This window comes from Ictalurus punctatus, unplaced genomic scaffold (genome assembly GCF_001660625.3).
Source record: "Ictalurus punctatus breed USDA103 unplaced genomic scaffold, Coco_2.0 tig00006817, whole genome shotgun sequence".
NCBI classification, from domain to species: domain Eukaryota; kingdom Metazoa; phylum Chordata; class Actinopteri; order Siluriformes; family Ictaluridae; genus Ictalurus; species Ictalurus punctatus.
This window is the reverse complement of record NW_026521120.1, coordinates 35,948-55,000: the sequence shown is the minus strand read 5'-3', so window position 1 is coordinate 55,000 and position 19,053 is coordinate 35,948. Positions and strand designations below refer to the sequence as shown.

Genomic DNA, 19,053 nt, shown 5'->3' with positions numbered 1-19,053 from the left:
CTTTTTATTCCTCTAAAGCGAGGGGTGAGTTTGGAGGTAGCTACAGGTGGAGAGGTCCGTCTTCCTCATTGGTCCTCTATGGACAGGACAGGCACTTCAGAGGGCTCGAGTGATGATGAACAACATGAACATCAGGATCCGGTTCCGGACGATGGACATCATCACTTCATCACATCATCATGCCATCACTTCATTACATCATCCCATCAATCCTTTAAAAAAATAGAATAACAACGGAGGAGAGACGAGCGCAGGAGCTTCATACGCAAAAGACTGGATGGAGTTCCAGCAACAAGCTGATGTGTAGACTGTGTGTGTGTGTGTGTGAGAGAGAGAGAGAGAGAGAGAGAGAGAGAGAGACAGACAGACAGACAGACAGACAGACAGACAGACAGGTATAGAGAGAGCGAATGAGAGAGAGATACAGAGAGAGACAGGTAGAGAGAGAGTGAGAGAGAGTGAAGTATATATATATATATATATATATATATATATATATATATATATATATATATATATATAGAGAGAGAGAGAGAGAGAGAGAGAGAGAGAGAGAGAGAGAGAGAGAGGTGTAGAGAGAGATCTACTGCAGTATCCCGTGAGTCAGCACGCGATGATTTACAGTCGCACTGCGCGCGAGTTCCACTGATGATGATGATGATGATGAAGAAGAAGATGGTACATTCCGGTCTGCAGTCTCCATCAGAGCACCGCGCTCGTGCCGCTCAATTTTCCCCCGAAATCCAAAATCCGTTTCAAAACCGGAGGAGGATGACGTCACGACGCAGACCTGATGGAGCGGGGCGCGCGCGAGCGCGGAAGAGACGGCCTGAGCTGCGCTGAGGGTCCTCGCGCTCCTCACTGCAGGAACAGGCGTATCGGGGGGCGGGGTCAGCAGCGCTACCGCGGGTGTTTATTGGTCTGAGCTCTACACCAGACTCCGCCCACCGAGCCCTCACTGGACGTGGGTGAAGATTAAACCTCAGCGTGTCATTTATAGACGGAACAAAAAGACGGGTTATATTCCCTACAGGAAACACACACCACCTTCAGCTGGACTACTGACTTTATATTGGTTTAATCATAATAATCATAATCATAATAAAGTTGCATTATGACGCTTTAAGAACTGAATTCCAGGATTATTAACGGATAAAAACATTTAAAGGGAAATTTAAACCACTGATGAAGAGATTATATACGCTCAAGATTTAAAGCACAAGAATCCACTCAGGGACTCACGCGATTCTTCATCATCTTCATCACCAATGCCACGCCCCCATCAGTGACGTGTCCCGAAGCTCTGACCGCTGATTGGACGGCTTCCTGCTCACAGTTCACTCTTAGAACCTTTAACTATTCTATTAACCAGATAGTATTCCCCCCCCCCCCACACACACACACACTTTCCCCTACTTTCCAGTTTGTGGAAAACTCCCAGGCTTAGGCAGGTCTGAAATGTCCATCTACATGTTTAATATATTTATTTATTTTCATCTCCCTGCACTTCCTTCACCCCCAGTTTATATACAGTAGCTCTGCTTTAAGGGTTCTTCTGCAGCGTCACGAGAGGAACCCTTCAGTGTTCAGTTTGCTGGGTAGAACCCTACTGCAGAGTGTTTCACGATCAGACAGGGTTCTGAAAAAACTCCTTCACATGAATCTTTTTAATCTCTCTCTGTGTGTGTGTGTGTGTGTGTGAGAGAGAGAGAGAGAGAGTAAAGGTTCCTGTGCTGCATAGATATGAGAGGTGTGTAACATACACACTCTGCTAATGCCTCCAATGTGTGTGTGTGAGACTAAATAAAACAGATACAATAGAAACAAACACTGTGCAGTGACCACCTCCTTTCTAACACACACACACACACACACACAGGTCTAAAAGCTTATATCAGACATTAATGGACTCTACCCTGCTCTCAGCCTCAGCATTTTACAGGCCGAGCATCGATTTCTATGAATTGCTGAATGGACACGGACACACACACACACTCACTAATCCATTTCCATCCCCTCTGTAGAAAGATTGCATTCTGCTCTCTCACTAATGGACTCATTGGTGTCTGATTTCAATCATCACAACCCCTACGCCCTCTTGACTACCCCTTAAAATCTACACCTTTCTCCCTCCCCTCCTCACTGCACTTTCTGTCTCCCCACATTCTTCTTCTCCACCTTTCTGTTTACTCCACTCTTCCTCTCTTCACCATCTCGCCATTAATCTGTGCTTCAGTCTACATTTATTCTCGAGTTTTGTGTAAATGACGAACACACACCCAGTTGCCAGAGTGTGTATGAGACAGTGTGTGTGTATTCTCACAGCGAGGACAGGGTGATCATTATTTATTTACATCAAATCACATGTGCACTTCCACACCATCAGACCAACATCAAACCTTCCCCAACACGTGTGTTCTTCTCTCCAGATGGGCAGGGGGCATTTACTTTCTCTATCTCACACACTCTATCTCACAAACCGGCGTGAATGTATACTTATACACGTGCACATTTCAGTCTGCAGGGAGCAGCACAAAGTCACACACAATTAACACTCATGATAAACAGCTGGAGTCTGGTAATGAAATGAACACACCCCAACGGTGTGTGAAGCCTCCAGTTTAGCATCGTGTACTAAATGTGCATATGTTAATCACAGCCCCACTGCACCGTCCTTTACTCCGTGTTTATATGAACATCAGCGTGTCATACAGAGTCAGTAAACACATCAACACGTCTGTGTGTGTGTGAGAGAGACCCTGAACACCCCTACAAAGCCCACTAAAGAGACTCACACACACACATTTAGCACACCATGCTAAACTGGAGGCTGTAGGTTTCCAGAACATTAGCTTCCCAGCTCCAGCGGTACACTTCACATACAGTGAGCTGATTCGTTACTCACAGCCACGCCCACAAAACATTTTCCTCAAGGAATTTGCATAATAGTTATTTGGATCAAATGATTCTCTTAAACATCCCCCAGTCTCGCTCTTCTCAATCAGAATAATCTCTCAAGCTCTAAATGTGGGCGGGGCTTAAGCTACAGTTCATCAGACAACCATACGCATTATTGGCCGTATGACATGACAATAAAACTGTGTCTAGCTAACACCTGTTAGCTGCTAATGTTACCTGACGAGTTTGAGGTACCTGGGTAAGTTTATGGCTAGTTTACACCAAGGTTGAGTGCAAAAGTTTGTACACCCCAGGACAAAATGAATAAAAGATAACGTACAGAAACAGAATTCATCGCAATTATAAAAAAACCTTAATTTCTGATTGGTTAAGTTTAAACTAAGCTCCGCCCCTTGACCCAGAGACACCTGTAAATCAACTACACCAAGCTACCATTGTTTCTCCACAACTGATCAGAAAAGATCCAAAGCAAGAATTAAAATGAATCCATCATCCACAGAATGAGTGTATTTAACATACACAGGTATTTACACTTTAACATCATCGTCCTCTTCTGTGTGTGTGTGTGATTATGGCTAAAGCTAACAGTTACTGTGTTATTAGCATTATGATGATGAATATGGATCTGAATGGAGGTTTATCTCCTGCAGCTCTGCGTCTGTTCCCTGCTTTATGTTTTTGGCGCTCATCGAGAGAAAGAAGTTCATGGTGTGTGTGTGAGATTAAAATGGCGTGTGTCTCCTGAAGCCGCCAGGACGTCTGTAGAGCACAAAGGCCGTGATGGCCACCGCGGCCACAAACACACCGAGCAGCGCCAGAGACGGCACGGACGAGGACGAGTCTCCGTCAGAACGTGAACCCAGAGGACCATTAGAGCTGTGAGGGGGCTGCGGGACAGGAAACACACACACACACACACACACACACACACGCGATAATTAAACTATAATTAAGCACTATAATTAAAAAGGCAGAGAGCGATTGCATGCGACAACCAATGAAAATGGAGAGGAGGCAGGGTTTAGTCTGAAAACATGCTGCTCTGTTGTCTATATCATCTTTACACAATTGTATGTGTGTGTGTCTAGGTGTGTGTGTGTGTGTGTGTACTGACCCTCTGCTGGATGTGCAGTGTGACCTCCTCTCCTGCTGAACGAAACAACTCCACTGCTGCACTGTGACACAGATTCTCCAGCTTACACCCGTTTATCTACACGCGCGCGCGCGCGCACACACACACACAGAGAGAGAGAGCGCAGTATTAGTGATGTTTCAGTACAGTGGGTGTGTGTTACAGTAAGGGTATATGAAATGCTGTGTGTGTGAGTGTGTGTTACCGCGAGTATCTTGTCTCCCTCCTGCAGTCGGCCGTCGAGTGCCGCCGCTCCGTTCTCTTTGATCTTGGCCACGTAGATCCCGCTGTCATTCATCACATACTGCTGATCGACTCCGCCCACAATGTTAAAGCCCAGACCTGCAACACACACACACACAATATCAACACTGTACTGCAACTGTCACATACACACACACACTCTCTGTTACTTTCACTTTCCTGTCATTGTTGTGACTTTCTGCTGACTCAGACTGTAATAATGACTAAATATAAACTGTAGACTGATTAAACAGGTGTGTGTGTCATACAGGAACAGTGTGTGATTAATTCAGGTTCATCCATGTTGTGTTTGCCGTGTGTGTTAGCTTACAGGCTTACTAGCTGTAGTGTGTGGTTATATACACCAGACCAGTAGTGTGGTGATACTAACCCCCAACCCACCTGCCACCCAACCCTCACCAACCCCCACCCACCCCTCACCAACCCCCACACCTCACTCACCCCTCACTAAACTCCCACCAACCCCCACCCACACCTCACTAACCACTCACCAACCCCAACCTCACTAACCCCTCACCAACCCCCACCCACACCTCACTCACCCCTCACTAAACCCCCACCAACCCCTCACTAACCCCTCACCAACACCCACCCCTCAAAACCCACACCTCACTAACCACTCACCAACCCACACCTCACTCACCCCTCACCAACACCTCACTAACCCCCACCCACACCTCACTCACCCCTCACTAAACCCCCACCCACACCTCACTAACCCCTCACCAACCCCCACCCACACCTCACCAACCCCCACCCACACCTCACCCGTCACACCCACCCCTCACCAACCCCCACCCACACCTCACTAACCACTCACCAACCCACACCTCACTCAACCCTCACTAAACCTCACCAACACCTCACTAACCCCCACCCACACCTCACTCACCCCTCACTAAACCCCCACCCACACCTCACTAACCCCTCACCAACCCCCACCCACACCTCACCCCTCACCAACCCCCACCCACACCTCACCCGTCACTAAACCCCCACCCACCCCTCACTAACCCCTCACCAACCCCCACCCACACCTCACTAACCACTCACCAACCCACACCTCACTCACCCCTCACTAAACCCTCACTTACCCCTCACTAAACCCCCACCCACCCCTCAAAACCCAGACCTCACAGACCCCTCACCAACCCCCACCCACACCTCACTAACCACTCACCAACCCCAACCCACACCTCACTCACCCCTCACTAAACCCCCACCAACCCCCACCCACACCTCACTCACCCCTCACTAAACCCCCACCAACACCTCACTCACCCCTCACTAAACCCTCACTAAACCCCCACCCACACCTCACTAACCCCTCAAAACCCAGACCTCACAGACCCCTCACCAACCCCCACCCACACCTCACTAACCACTCACCAACCCCAACCCACACCTCACTCACCCCTCACTAAACCCCCACCCACACCTCACTAACCCCTCACCAACACCCACCCCTCACTAACCCCTCAAAACCCACACCTCACTAACCCCTCACCAACCCCCACCCACCCCTCACTAACCCCTCACCAACACCCACCCCTTACTAACCACTCACCAACCCCCACCCACCCCTCACCAACACCCACCCACCCCTCACTAACCCCTCAAAACCCACACCTTACTAACCCCTCACCAACCCACACTTCACCCACTCCTCACTAAACCCCCTCACCGACCCCCACCCAACCACCCACCGACCCCTCACCGACCCCCCACCCACCCCTCACCGACCCCTCACCGACCCCCACCCACCACCCACCGACCCCTCACCGACCCCCACCCACCCACCCCTCACCGACCCCCACCCACCCCTCACCGAGCCCTCACTAAACCCCCACCCACCCCTCACCGAGCCCTCACTAAACCCCCACCCACCCCTCACCGACCCCCACCCACCCCTCACTAACCCACACCCCACCGACCCCCACCCACCCCTCACTAACCCACACCCCACCGACCCCCACCCACCCCTCACTAACCCACACCCCACCGACCCCCACCCACCCCTCACTAACCCACACCCCACCGACCCCCACCCACCCCTCACTAACCCACACCCCACCAACCCCCACCCACACCCCATCAACCCCCACCCACCCCTCACCGACCCCTCACCGACCCCCACCCACCCACCCACCCCTCACCGAGCCCCACCCACCCCTCACCGAGCCCTCACTAAACCCCCACCCACCCCTCACCGAGCCCTCACTAAACCCCCACCCACCCCTCACCGACCCCCACTAAACCCCCACCCACCCCTCACCGACCCCCACTAAACCCCCACCCACCCCTCACCGACCCCTCACCGACCCCCACCCACCCCTCACCGACCCCCACCGACCCCCACCCACCCCTCACTAACCCACACCCCACCAACCCCCACCCACCCCTCACTAACCCACACCCCACCAACCCCCACCCACCCCTCACTAACCCACACCCCACCAACCCCCACCCACCCCTCACTAACCCACACCCCACCAACCCCCACCCACCCCTCACTAACCCACACCCCATCAACCCCCACCCACCCCTCACCGACCCCCACCCACCCCTCACCGACCCCCACCCACCCACCCACCCCTCACCGAGCCCTCACTAAACCCCCACCCACCCCTCACCGACCCCCACTAAACCCCCACCCACCCCTCACCGACCCCCACTAAACCCCCACCCACCCCTCACCGACCCCCACTAAACCCCCACCCACCCCTCACTAACCCACACCCCACCAACACCCCATCAACCCCCACCCACCCCTCACCAAGCCCTCACTAAACCCCCACCCACCCCTCACCGAGCCCTCACTAAACCCCCACCCACCCCTCACCCACCCCTTACCGACCCCCACTAAACCCCCACCCACCCCTCACCGACCCCCACCCACCCCTCACTAACCCCTCACCAACCCACACCCCACCAACCCCCACCGACCTCCACTACCCCCCCCCCCCACACACACACCTCACCAACCCCAACTAAATCCCTCACTAACCCGCCTACACCTCACCAACCCCACCACTAAACCTCCACCCACACCTCACTAACCCCTCAGTCGTCTGACTGAACTCTAAATCATTAAACACACACGCAGCTGTTTTTTCTCTCATGAACTCAGTTAGCATGAGCATTAGCCTGTTAGCTTCCTCACTAACCGACTCGCTAACACACAACCCGCTAATAAACTAAACCCGACGCTGTTACAGTAACTGCTCATGAACAAAGAAACATCTTTCTCCTTTATTTTACTTCACATAATGTTCCGGAAGATGAAGTGAAACAGTTAGCATGTGTGCTAATGAACTTCACTGGTCTCCTGCTCAGAAACTCAATCAAATATAAACAATAATAATTCTTTCCTCACCAGCGGGGCCTCTCCTGAGCTGGATCTCCAGAGCGGAGTGTGAGCTCTGCGCTGATCCGTTCATTCTCTCTCGCTCTCTTTTTCTTTCTTTCTTTCTTTCTTACTCTCGTTCTTTCTCTTTTCCAGCTACATGCACTTTTATGAAACTCTCAGCTGAAGGTGAAAGTGCTGTTACAGCGCCGCGCTCAAACACAGCGCTCTACTGACACCTGCAGGCCGGGAGCGGGATTTACGCCGAGCAATGACGTCACGCACATCCCGGAAGTGACGCTCTCTCTCTCTGTTCGACCCGGTACAACCTCTTAATTTTACACTTAACGTTCTCTCACACTCTACTGTACAAAAGTCTTGGGCAGGTGTAAATAAATGCTGTAACGCAAAATATTGAAATGAAACAAAATCTAGAACATTAATAAAGTTTCAAAAGTTTCAAAAGTTAATATTTATATATTTAATATAAATAGGAAATAGTTTGAGGTAAAAGGTGATATCCTCCTATGAAGACAGTGAGGAGTCGCCTGAGTTTATTACCACATACACTACATGACCAAAAATATGTGCACCCTTGACTTTATCCCCCATACTTTTAGCACAAAGTTGGTAGCACACAGTTATATAGAATGTCTTGTGCATGTCTTTAATAGCATTACAATTTCCCTTCACTGTTCCAGCATGAAAGCACAAAGTGAGCTCCATGAAGACGTGGTGTGTGAAGGTTGGAAGAAGGTGGAAGAACTCGAGTGTCCTGTATAGAACCCTGACCTCAACCCCACTGAACACCTTTGGGATGAACTGGAACTGGAGTCTCCTCACATCATCAGCACCTGACCTCAACCTCACTAACGCTCTTGTAGCTGGATGAACACAAATCCCCATGACCACGCCCCAAAATCTAGTGGGAAGCCTTCCCAGAAGAGTGGAGTGCATTATAACAGTGAAAGGGGGAATGAATGTGGAATGTGATGTTCAACAAGCACACATGGGTGTGATGGTCAGGGGTGCACATACTTTTGGACAGTGTTAAGTACAACGTGTCTAATAACAAATCACACTCTTTCCAAATACAGTGTTAAATATTTTATTTCAAACTCTCAGCACTGCAGTGGTTCTGGCAAACAAACAATAAGAAAGTTCATTTCATTTCATTCAAGTGGCACAAAATAACAACTTATGATTTTACAATTTGAAAAACAAACAAACTCAGACTTCACACTAACACACGATTATGGTCCATATTAATCATTTATTATTCTGTTAATCATTCTTCATCTATATTTAATATCTTAGTTAACTGTTCATTTAAGATGAATTATTACTGAGTATTAAGCAATGATTTACCGAGTCAGTGTAAAGTGACAGGTTTATAAATCATTAATAGTTTGTAAGATTATTAATCATTTAATAACCAGTGTTACTGTAACACCGAAACGTACCGGTATTTATCCTTAACTCAGTTGATGATGATCTGATAATACACTTCTGCACTTTGTGTCAATCATTTATTCATTTTGTAAACGATCTGTAAGGATGTAAATATATTAATTACACTAAAGATCAGTTAACACTTTGCTCAGTGACTGAACACTCTGCATGAACAGTTCATAAACACATCCGATGTGTCATTAACAGAATATTAACTCGTTAATACGTGACCTGACGTGTGGAGTTAGCCGGACGTGTCCACGCTGCTGCAGCTCAGAGACGTCACAATTCCAGCATATTCATACTCATATAGAAATAAATTGTACTACACTCACTTCATCATCCAGCTGTGAGCTTCTCATTAATACTGCAGCTGTGAAATCAAGATAATAAAATATATAAATATAAATCTGTTCTGATTATAAAGCTGTGGGCTTCGGGACGCGGAGTCTGAGACGACGAGAGAGAAATAAACAGGAGGAGAAACGCAGGAAATGGATTTAGTGTAATGATAACAACAACAACGTGTTCATGGCACTTCTCACTCTCAAAAGCATCTAACAGCTGTTTATCTAACAGCCAGAAACACACACACGGATCATTTTTTATCACACTATGTAAGGTGTGTTTCTCACACAAACAGAAATCAGCTAACATGTAAGAAGCGTGTTCATGCAGCATGCACACACATACACACACACACACACACACACTATTGAGTGGTGTTGTGTAGTCTGTGGTGTTTTATAGAGCGAGAATCGGGATGTTAGGTGTTTAATTGTAAAGGTGTGAAAGTTCTGTGTTTCACCTGCAAGTTTATTTGGAAAGTGAATCTCAACACGAGTTAAAGCAGAGACTGAGCTTCCGCTGATGACGTTTTATCGAGTAAAATTTTAGTCAGGTTTATCTGATGTTCTAACATTAGAATAAACCACTAAATAAAAGAGATAAATAACAGAGATGATTATTAAACCTATTTATAGACATTTGCACTCATTTCAAGCCGTAAATTTTATTGTTCTATTCACAGCTCACTTTACTTCTTTCTATAAACGTAATGATGCAGCAAAGCAAAGGTCTTCTATAGAGTCAGAATTTCTCTCTCTCTCTCTGTGTGTGTGTGTGTGTGTGTGTGTGTGAGAGAGAGAGAGAGAGAGAGAGAGAGAGTGTATGTGATTGTTAGATGATGGATGGTGCGATGCTATATAAGTTAACCTCTCCATACACCCTCAGCAGTGTGTGTGTGTGTGTGTGTGTGTGTGTGTGTGTGTGTGTTAGATGATGGACGGGGCGACGCTGTACAAGGTCACGTCTCCGTACACCCTCAGCAGTGTGTGTGTGTGTGTGTGTGTTAGATGATGGACGGGGCGACGCTGTACAAGGTCACGTCTCCGTACACCCTCAGCAGTGTGACCTGGTCCATTCCTCCTGATCGGTGCTCATACTCCAGAACATGAACTCCATCTACAGCCACTTTATACACATCCTCCTCCACCAAGATCTTCAGCTACACACACACACACACACACACACACACAGGTCACAGGTTAAACCAGGCTTGGTGCAGGGGGCGGAGTTCTGGTTTAATTGTTCTGTAGTCTTAATAACGTAGTTTAATCACACTGATCCACATTGCACTGGCCCCGCCCCTGACTCCACCCACCCCTTCTAATGTCACACAATTATTCACATTATTATTTTTTATCATTTACTCCCTCTCTTTCTATACTTTCCTTCCTTTTTATCTCATTTCTATCCTTCTGTTATCCATCATTTCTTTTTCCTTCATTCATCTTAATCCTGTTTTTGTCCTGCCTTTTCTTGATAAAATTTCACTCATAAAAATTGAGTGAACACGAACACATACACACACACACACACACACACACACACACACACACACACACACACACACACCTCAAACTGTCGTCCCTGGATGAAGGGAAATCCTCCCTCTCTCTCCTCCGGACCCCAGTACCCGGACAGGTTGGAGTTCCTGACGATGGTCTGCTCGGAGAACCGAGGGTTAAAGTGGAACACTACATCTTCTCCCTTCATGAAGTCCACTTGAAACCTGAGGTAGGAAGGAGAGAGCGTAAATGTGGGTCACTAATCACTCACTACTCTGGTTCACTAGACAGTGGAGAAAATCCTGCACACTTCTAAACTCCCACAATACACTGCAGTGAAGCCAATACCCATAATGAACATGGCTGATACAGTGAACAGGGTGTGTGTGTGTTACCTCTGTCCTCCAGGTACAGGTTCTCCCACTATTGTGATAAGAAGGCGTGGCATAATTCCAGCATGGAGCGGCAGATCATATGGTACTGGCTGTAACACACACACACACACACACACACACACATCATTATTAGACTTGGCCGCTCCTGAGTGATGTGATAATGGTGTCATATGTACTCTGTCGCCCCCTACAGTTCACATCACAACGTTTACACGTAAGCAATTATCATTACAAATCTGTTTGTGCAAGTCGAGCTCCAGATATAAATGCTGGTGCACCTGGTGTCATTATAAAAGACGTGCCATTGTTGGGAAGATTTCACACAACAGCTAGCAATCATGGTGAAGGTGAAGGAGCTTCCTAAAGTTCTCAGGGACAACACTCGAATGGAAAAAGCGACAGAGCCATAGCAAAGACTTTAAACATCTCGGTCAGTGCAACTGACTCCATAACAGTTCATGGAAAGTTCATGCAACTACAAGTCATTGTCCCAGGACAGGTGAACCTCCCAAGATCTCACACCACACTCTCAGACTAATGATAAGGAAGGTAAGAGAGAAAGCAGCAGTCCCTCGAAATGAGTTGCAGGACGACCCGAAAGCAGCAGCAACAACACGTACACTGAGAACAATAAGCAATGAACCGCACAGCAATTATTCAGCTCCCGACGCCTGGAGAAAGACGGGTCGTGTGTATGATCCCGAGAACACTAAGAACACCATACACACGCTGAAGCACAGTGATGGGAGCACGAGATGTTGCGTCTCTGCAGACGATTCTGGGGCTTTACACGTCAGTGAAGGAAACATGGATGGAGCGATGCACCAGGACGTATTAGAGGAGAACTGTATCTCCAAGAAACTGAATCTGGGGAGAAGACGGAAGGTTCTGAAGACAAGGAGCTGAAACACACAGCTACAGTAACTCCACCAGTCCGAGCCGATCTCCTGACCCGAACCCGAGTCCATCAGAGAGCTCCTCGTAACAAAAGGACACAGGGGCGGTCCCAAATTTGCATATGTATGTGTAATTCATAAATCTGCGAATTTGGTGATAAGGGTAAAGGGGGTGAGACGTCTCTCTGATGTTTTTAAGCTTTTAATGTGATTCAAAAGAATTTATTATTCTACACAGATTTCCTTTAGTTGTTCAATGGTTGCTTTTTATGTTGTTTAAAATAACATTAAATATGATTTTAAAATAACAGGAAACATAACTTCTCTTATCGCGTCTCAACGTCCAGTTCCACCCTCAATGTTTATGTCTTATTTTATTCCTCCTTTTCCCCTGATGTCATTTCATCATCCCGTCTTCTCCCATCACACCAAACACCAGGCTGGTCTAGAGGAGCTGAAACTGTCCTCATGGTGGCGCAACACTGCAAGTTATTTATTCAAACGAGACTCAGTGCCACGATCATTATAAAATACAACAAGCTACTAAACTATAAAGTACTGGATGGATGGATAAACAACTAAAGGAACATTTTAACAACTAAATAAAACAAGCTGACTGGATTATATTAATGCTGTTATTTGGGCAAAACAAACTGTTTCTGTAAGAAAGCACTGAACACACACACACACACACACACACACACACACACACAATTTACTCATTTATTCCAGAAAGGGAAAAACCAGACAACCCTTCAGAGAATGTACCTCCTGTTACTGCGGACTGATGTGACAACAAAACAGTCAACATTACAAAATGAGATCAAGCTCCACCCACATTCCAAACTCCACCCAATGATGTAGTACTTCCATTCCAGATTCCTCTCTCTCTCTCACACACACACACACACACACACACACAGAACAAGAAAATCCAGACTCATCACACCAAAACAACACAAACCAAGACTGAACTCGAACAGTAACTAACCACAATGAACAAATAATGAATTAGCATAATGAGAGATTAATTAGAATAATACCTACCTATTTAAGGTCCTCTACAAGCAGGAGCGTGTGTGATGTGATAATTGTGTTAATACAACACTAATACACGTACATAAATAATCCTCACACACACACACACAGGGATTAAGGGTTTAATTATTTATTACGATTTCATACATTACATACACACTACACTCATAAACTGGTCCAGCCCTCAAGATGGAGGCCAAGGGCCCTCATCCAAGGGGAAGTGGACGAGGGGGAATCACATACAGGATTGGGACGAGGCCCGAGTGTCTCACAACGTTTTATTAAACGGTGCAATAAAGTGTAAAGAAAGAGATTCACAAAACACACACACACTCTCGCTCTGGTTTAATTATACCAGGAGTTTCTGACTGTACAGTGGTGTATGGAGGACTTTTCACTTCTAAAACACACACACACACACACACACACACACACACACTCATCAGGGCAGTTCTGAGTGCAGGAAGTGTGTGTGTTTGTGTGTGTTTGTGTGTGTGTGTGTGTGTATGCTTGTATAGAAGGTTATATGTGTTCTTATTAAACATATAATTTAAAACGTAGCTTCTTCACCTCAAACTTCATATACACACCCTGCAGGCTCGCTTCATTACAGAAGGGGGTGTGTGTGTGTGTGTGTGTGTGTGTGTGTGTGTGTGTGTGTGTGTGTGTATAGGCTGCAGATACTCTGCGCTGTTCGTTGTGATGATCAGAAATATGGAGGCCTGGGCTGTGGCTGAAAGACAAAAAACAACAGATTTTACTTTAAATCTCCCCCAGAATTCTACACTCAATGACCCAAAACCATCAGAAGCCACCGGATACACAAGCCCAAACCCACACAATGCATCATAAAGGAGTTTCGGTCCATCCAGACCCACCATCACCACCCAAAAACCACCAAAGCCCACTAGATACACCAGAAACTAGCACAACCCACTAGAGACCGCTAGACAAGCCATAATGAACCAGAAACGACCAGTTATAAATCCATTAGATCCCACCACAAATAACCCCAAACTCACCAGAACACATTATAAAGAAGTCCAAGTCCACCCTGATCCACCATCACCAACCTAAAGCCACCAAAGACCATACTAACCCAAAAAACACCAAATGGGAGCTCAACTCCACAAAGAACCACCAGAATCCATCAGATACCATCAGACACGATCACAAATACACCAAAATCCCACCAGAAACCAGCAGATCTGAGTCTAAATCCAGCAGAATACAGGAGACAGAAGATTGCATCCACCAGAAACCATTAGAATATACCAGAGAATATTACTCACCAGCATTCCTCCAGGAGCAGAGGGGCCTCCGTAGGGTCCTGTGGGTTGTCCCCATGCGCCAGAAGGCAGGGGTGGGAACGCTCCTCCAGAATACCCTGTGGTGGGAGGAAAATGGCCGGGGCCTCCAGGGCCATACATGTTCCCTTGATAGGGCATGTTGGGGTAGGGAGCCTGAGGAGCCCCAGGAGGAGAGGGGTACATTCCAGGAAACTGCCCTGGTGCAGCGGGAAACTGTCCTGGCATCCCGGGACCGGTGGGGTATCCGCCCGGGGCAGACGGCATGCTGGGAAACTGGCCTGGAGCTCCAGGGGCAGGAGCGACAGGACCTCCAGTGGGGGGTAAGTTTGGACCACCTGGGGCAGCACCGGGCCATGCAGGGCCAGCTGGGGATGCCCCAGGCCAAGAAGGAGCAGCAGGGGCACCAGGAACAGAAGGGGGTGCACCAGGCCATGCAGGGGTCGCTCCGGGCCAGGCAGGAGCAGCTGGGCCAGCAGGGGCACTGGGGGTCGCTCCGGGCCAGGCAGGGGCAGCTGGGCCAGCAGGGGCATTTGGGGTCGCTCCGGGCCAGGCAGGGGCAGCCGGGCCAGCAGGGGCATTGGGGGCCGCTCCGGGCCAGGCAGGGGCAGCTGGGCCAGCAGGGGCCGCACCGGGCCAAGAGGACCCAGCGGGTGCTGACGGCCTGTTATGTGCTGTTTTTGATGCCTGACTGGGGGCATCATCCCCTATCGCATCAGCTAACTATAGTGGAAACATAAAACACACACAACATTCTGCTTTATTTATGTCAACAAAACACAAACACAAAGAGGTGATGTGTGTAACGCTGTCACATTACCAACCCAAACCCCGACCCTGACCACGACCCTGACCACGACCCTGACCCCGGCGTACTGAGTGACAGGGTGGTGTAGCGTTCCTGTTCCCATCCTGAAACTGATTATCTTCCTGTAACAGCACATCCCCAAGTGCTTTATTCCTCTTACACCACAGCAACTCACTAACAATTACTCATTTTATTCATTAAAGAACGACCCGTCACTTTTATCCCTGTACAGCTACATCTAAAGTTGACTTGCGTTACAGCAGCTATAAACCGTCTTTCTCTCATCATTCTCTTTATTTCTCTCTCCTAAAACAAACCACACAGGAGAGTAAACTCCTCTGTGCTGAAGATGTGTAACCTACAGCTTCACCTCCGACTGTTACACCGCGCTGACACTGGAGACTCCTTACTTTAAGGTTACTTTCACAGAAAACTTCACCACATCAGCGATTACGTGGGTTTTTAATCCGGTGATAATGAGCGAGGCGTCCCCCTCACACGGCGCTCCGAGTTACGGAATTAAATCTGTGCCTAAACATCGAGCGCAACTTCTCAAGAAACGAACAAAAATATACAGCAAGAGAAGAGAAACGCTGAAGACCATAACCGCGGCGGCAAAACCGTAACCCGGTCTTTATATAAACAGCGTTCTCTGTTAATCTCCTAAAGCTTCGTGTTTACGCTTTCAGACGGATCGTTTACGGATTAACCGCGCCTGTCTCTCATTGGCTGCTGAGATTCGGACGGCCCGCTCCCTGAGCAGGAAGTGGAGTCTCCGTGTGGTGAATTTTGGAGAGCGTTCTGGATGCGGTTCTCTGTGTAGTTATAATGGTTCTACTTTATCGTGGAGAGGACGTCCTTACTGAGTCTGTATATTACTTCCTAATGAATACGCGAGGTTTGGGTCTCATACAACTATCTTTAAATAAATAAATAAATAACTCTCAGGAGCAGCATCCTCCTCCTCAGCTCTGTGTGTGTGCGTGTGTGTGTGTGTGTGTGTGTGTTGTGAAGAACACACTGCTGTTTAAAGTTCAGTGTGAGGAGTTTCTGAGTCAGAACCAGTCGGACTGGAGGAAATCAAACCTGTGACGCTTTCACACACCCCACCATGTCACCTTCTTCATGTCCACTTTACAGGTGTGTGTGTGTGTGTGTGTGTGTGTGTGTGACACTAACAGGATAAAATGAACACCTCTGATTTGTAAAATGACAGAATGCTGTGTGATAGAAAGAGAAATAAAATAACACAAAACTCACCGAGAACTCAGACATGACCTGTGAAGAACAAATACACAAACATGTTATTAATATGTCACTAATATCATACATGTATAAAAGTTACACACACACACGCGCGCGCGCGCGCACAGGAATGTAGTACAGATTGTGTCCATGCGCGTGCTCTGTAACAGTGTTAATGAACAGAATGAAGAGATTAATGAAGAGATGAACGAGGCCCGGTGTTATAAAGAGTGACCCGCGCTGTACCTGCCGTTAACACGAACACACTCCGCACTGTATTTCCGCTCAACACAAACACACACGCAGTACACACTAACAACTCCCTCACTCACTCACAACAAACCGGAAGTGAGCTGGGGACCAGAATAACCCGCTCCCGTCCCAACCCCTCCTTTAGTCCCTGCCGAGGTGCACTAGATAGTCTATAACACAGTACTCACGGCGCTCCCTACACCCTACCCAGCGTGCAGTGCGGTGTTGTTTGACTCACAGCCCGCGGGGAATCCTGACCGCCATCTTTACACAGAGATAACGCTCATGTGAGGAAGAGCGCGCGGCCATGAGACTCGGAGCATCGGGTTAGAGATCTGGTGTGTTGAAAAAGAGGGCGTGGCTTCCTGGAAAAGCAACGCGTCTGCGCGTGACTGGGGGAGGGGCGTGTCTGGAGTTCAATTCGTGCCAAAGCTAAACACAAATAAATCTACCATTTCAACAAACAAACACAATCCGCTTTGCGAAGGAAAACTTTTCTCACAAATGCAGCTGAGCAACTTCCGCTTCCAAACCAGCAGAGGGCGCTATCAGTCAATGTACACTAGTCTCCCGGGAGGAGCATTACAACTCAGCGTTACACTACACCTCAATACAGTGCAGTAAATAGTGGTTTTATTTATTTATTTATTTATTTATTTTGAAATGTTTATGCAAAGAAATAACAATAGTGCGTAGATACAGCTTTAAATCATACAATACATATAATCCCTAGCAAATGTATACGCATAAACAGTACTGCCAAGAACGAGAAGAAAAACGGAAAAGACGTGTGTGTGTGTGTGTGTATATATATATATATATATATATATATATATATATATATATATATATATATATATATATATATATATATCAGTATATTATATTGAAAAAATCAAACTAAATAAAATATAAGAAAAAAACACTTATTACTCACGGCACATGAGATCTCATCATAGCAGAGTAGAAAAGAAAAATACTTTTTTTGTTATCATGTAAACCTCAAGGATTTAATTAAATACTCCATTTCAGGTTAAATAAATAAATAAAATCCACAAACCGAGGTAATTTTTTGAAGAAATCTTTGTTTGTGAAGGTAACATTTTGCCACAATAATAAAGAAATTCAACCTAGCTTCTAGCCCCTTGTTTTTATTTTCAAAATAACAAATAACTTCCTTTATGCTTAAATCAGCACTTTAATCAAATTTAGACGAACAGTAATTACTCAATTCGCTCCAAAAAGAATGAAGACACTTTACATGACAAGAACAAAACTCTCAGGTTTTCACTCTCACCGTTAGAAAAGTACATGGATCAGTTACACCACAATATCTCGATAATAGTGTGTTACCTGGGTAGATTTTCTGCAAGATTCTATAATGAACTTCCTTCATTTTATGTGGTGTGTAATACTTACATGGCAACAACCAAGTTTTCCTCCACTGAATGTTTTCAATAAGAGACTTCCAATAAAATGTCCTCTTGGGGCATCTGAGGTTCGAGATAATTGGCGCATAAACTTGTTATTGTCATAGAATAAAACATGGAAATGTCTTGAGCTTGTGTTAATCACAGACCTTATTTCAGGATTTAATAAAAACACTATTTACTGCACTGTATTGAGGTGTAGTGTAACGCCGAGTTGTAATGCTCCTCCCGGGAGACTAGTGTACATTGACTGATAGCGCCCTCTGCTGGTTTAGAAGCAGAAGTTGCTCAGCTGCATTTGTGAGAAATTCGCTTAGTGTTTCTTTACGAGTCGAGTTTTCATTTGCACGGCGGATTGTGTTTGTTTGCGAAATGGTAGCTTTATGTGTTTAGTTTTGGTACAAATTGAACTCTATAGGCTTGGCGTGGTTAGGATAATTACATAATAAAAAATATTGAAGACACGCCCCTTTAGAGAGAAAATACAATCTTTTCCGAATGAATTAATGGTTAGACAAAATTTCTCACAAGGAAGGGGAAATGAAGGAAGTTTACACTACCATACCCCCATATTATCCATAATAACAGACTTTTTTTAACATTAAATATATTCATATTAAACTTTCACAACATGCGCGGTGGACGGAAAGGAAAACCGTAAATGCTGTAAAGATTTATCTTCATTTAATTTGTTAAAACGTTTCTCTTTCTTGTGTGTT

The 19,053-nt window shown here is 46.6% G+C and overlaps 3 protein-coding genes across 4 annotated transcripts in view; all 3 read right to left on the bottom strand.

Annotated features, from left to right (window-relative positions):
• LOC108262998 (deubiquitinase DESI2) overlaps window positions 1–442 on the bottom strand; it is a 6,099-nt gene extending 5,657 nt beyond the window's left edge. The window contains exon 1 of the mRNA XM_017463364.3: window positions 1–442. This exon is cut by the window's left edge and continues 157 nt beyond it. The gene's annotated coding sequence lies outside the window, so the exon portion shown is untranslated.
• A 2,952-nt stretch (window positions 443–3,394) lies between these two features.
• Window positions 3,395–7,841, bottom strand: synj2bp (synaptojanin 2 binding protein). The gene is given in 4 exon segments (NM_001200791.1): window positions 3,395–3,806; window positions 4,034–4,129; window positions 4,257–4,393; window positions 7,692–7,841. Coding segments are annotated over 4 exon segments (462 nt in total). The 5' UTR covers window positions 7,756–7,841; the 3' UTR covers window positions 3,395–3,641.
• Window positions 7,842–8,753: 912 nt separating this feature from the next.
• On the bottom strand, window positions 8,754–18,444 carry lgals3a (lectin, galactoside binding soluble 3a). 2 transcript variants are annotated; one of them, XM_053679311.1, is made up of 6 exons: window positions 18,324–18,444; window positions 16,668–16,685; window positions 14,585–15,322; window positions 11,359–11,447; window positions 11,031–11,187; window positions 8,754–10,620 (listed from the first exon to the last, which is right to left on the bottom strand). In XM_053679311.1, the coding sequence occupies exons 1-6, from the start codon at window positions 18,420–18,422 to the stop codon at window positions 10,465–10,467; spliced, it is 1,257 nt and encodes a 418-aa protein (XP_053535286.1). In that variant the 5' UTR covers window positions 18,423–18,444; the 3' UTR covers window positions 8,754–10,464. The 2 variants fall into 2 exon arrangements, with proteins under 2 accessions (XP_053535286.1, XP_017318848.1); XM_017463359.3 differs by lacking the exon at window positions 18,324–18,444 and adding an exon at window positions 16,899–17,038.
• Window positions 18,445–19,053: the final 609 nt, after the last annotated feature.

What these genes read in the sequence shown, in the direction of transcription:
- lgals3a (XM_053679311.1), bottom strand. Translation starts at nt 18,422, where the DNA reads ATGCGCCAATTATCTCGAACCTCAGATGCCCCAAGAGGACATTTTATT. An exon ending in CTGCTCCTGGAGGAATGCTG is followed by an intron (nt 11,448 to 14,584) that starts GTGAGTAATATT and finishes TGTGTGTTACAG; the next exon opens with CCAGTACCATATGATCTGCC. An exon ending in CCTGTACCTGGAGGACAGAG is followed by an intron (nt 11,188 to 11,358) that starts GTAACACACACA and finishes TTCCTACCTCAG; the next exon opens with GTTTCAAGTGGACTTCATGA.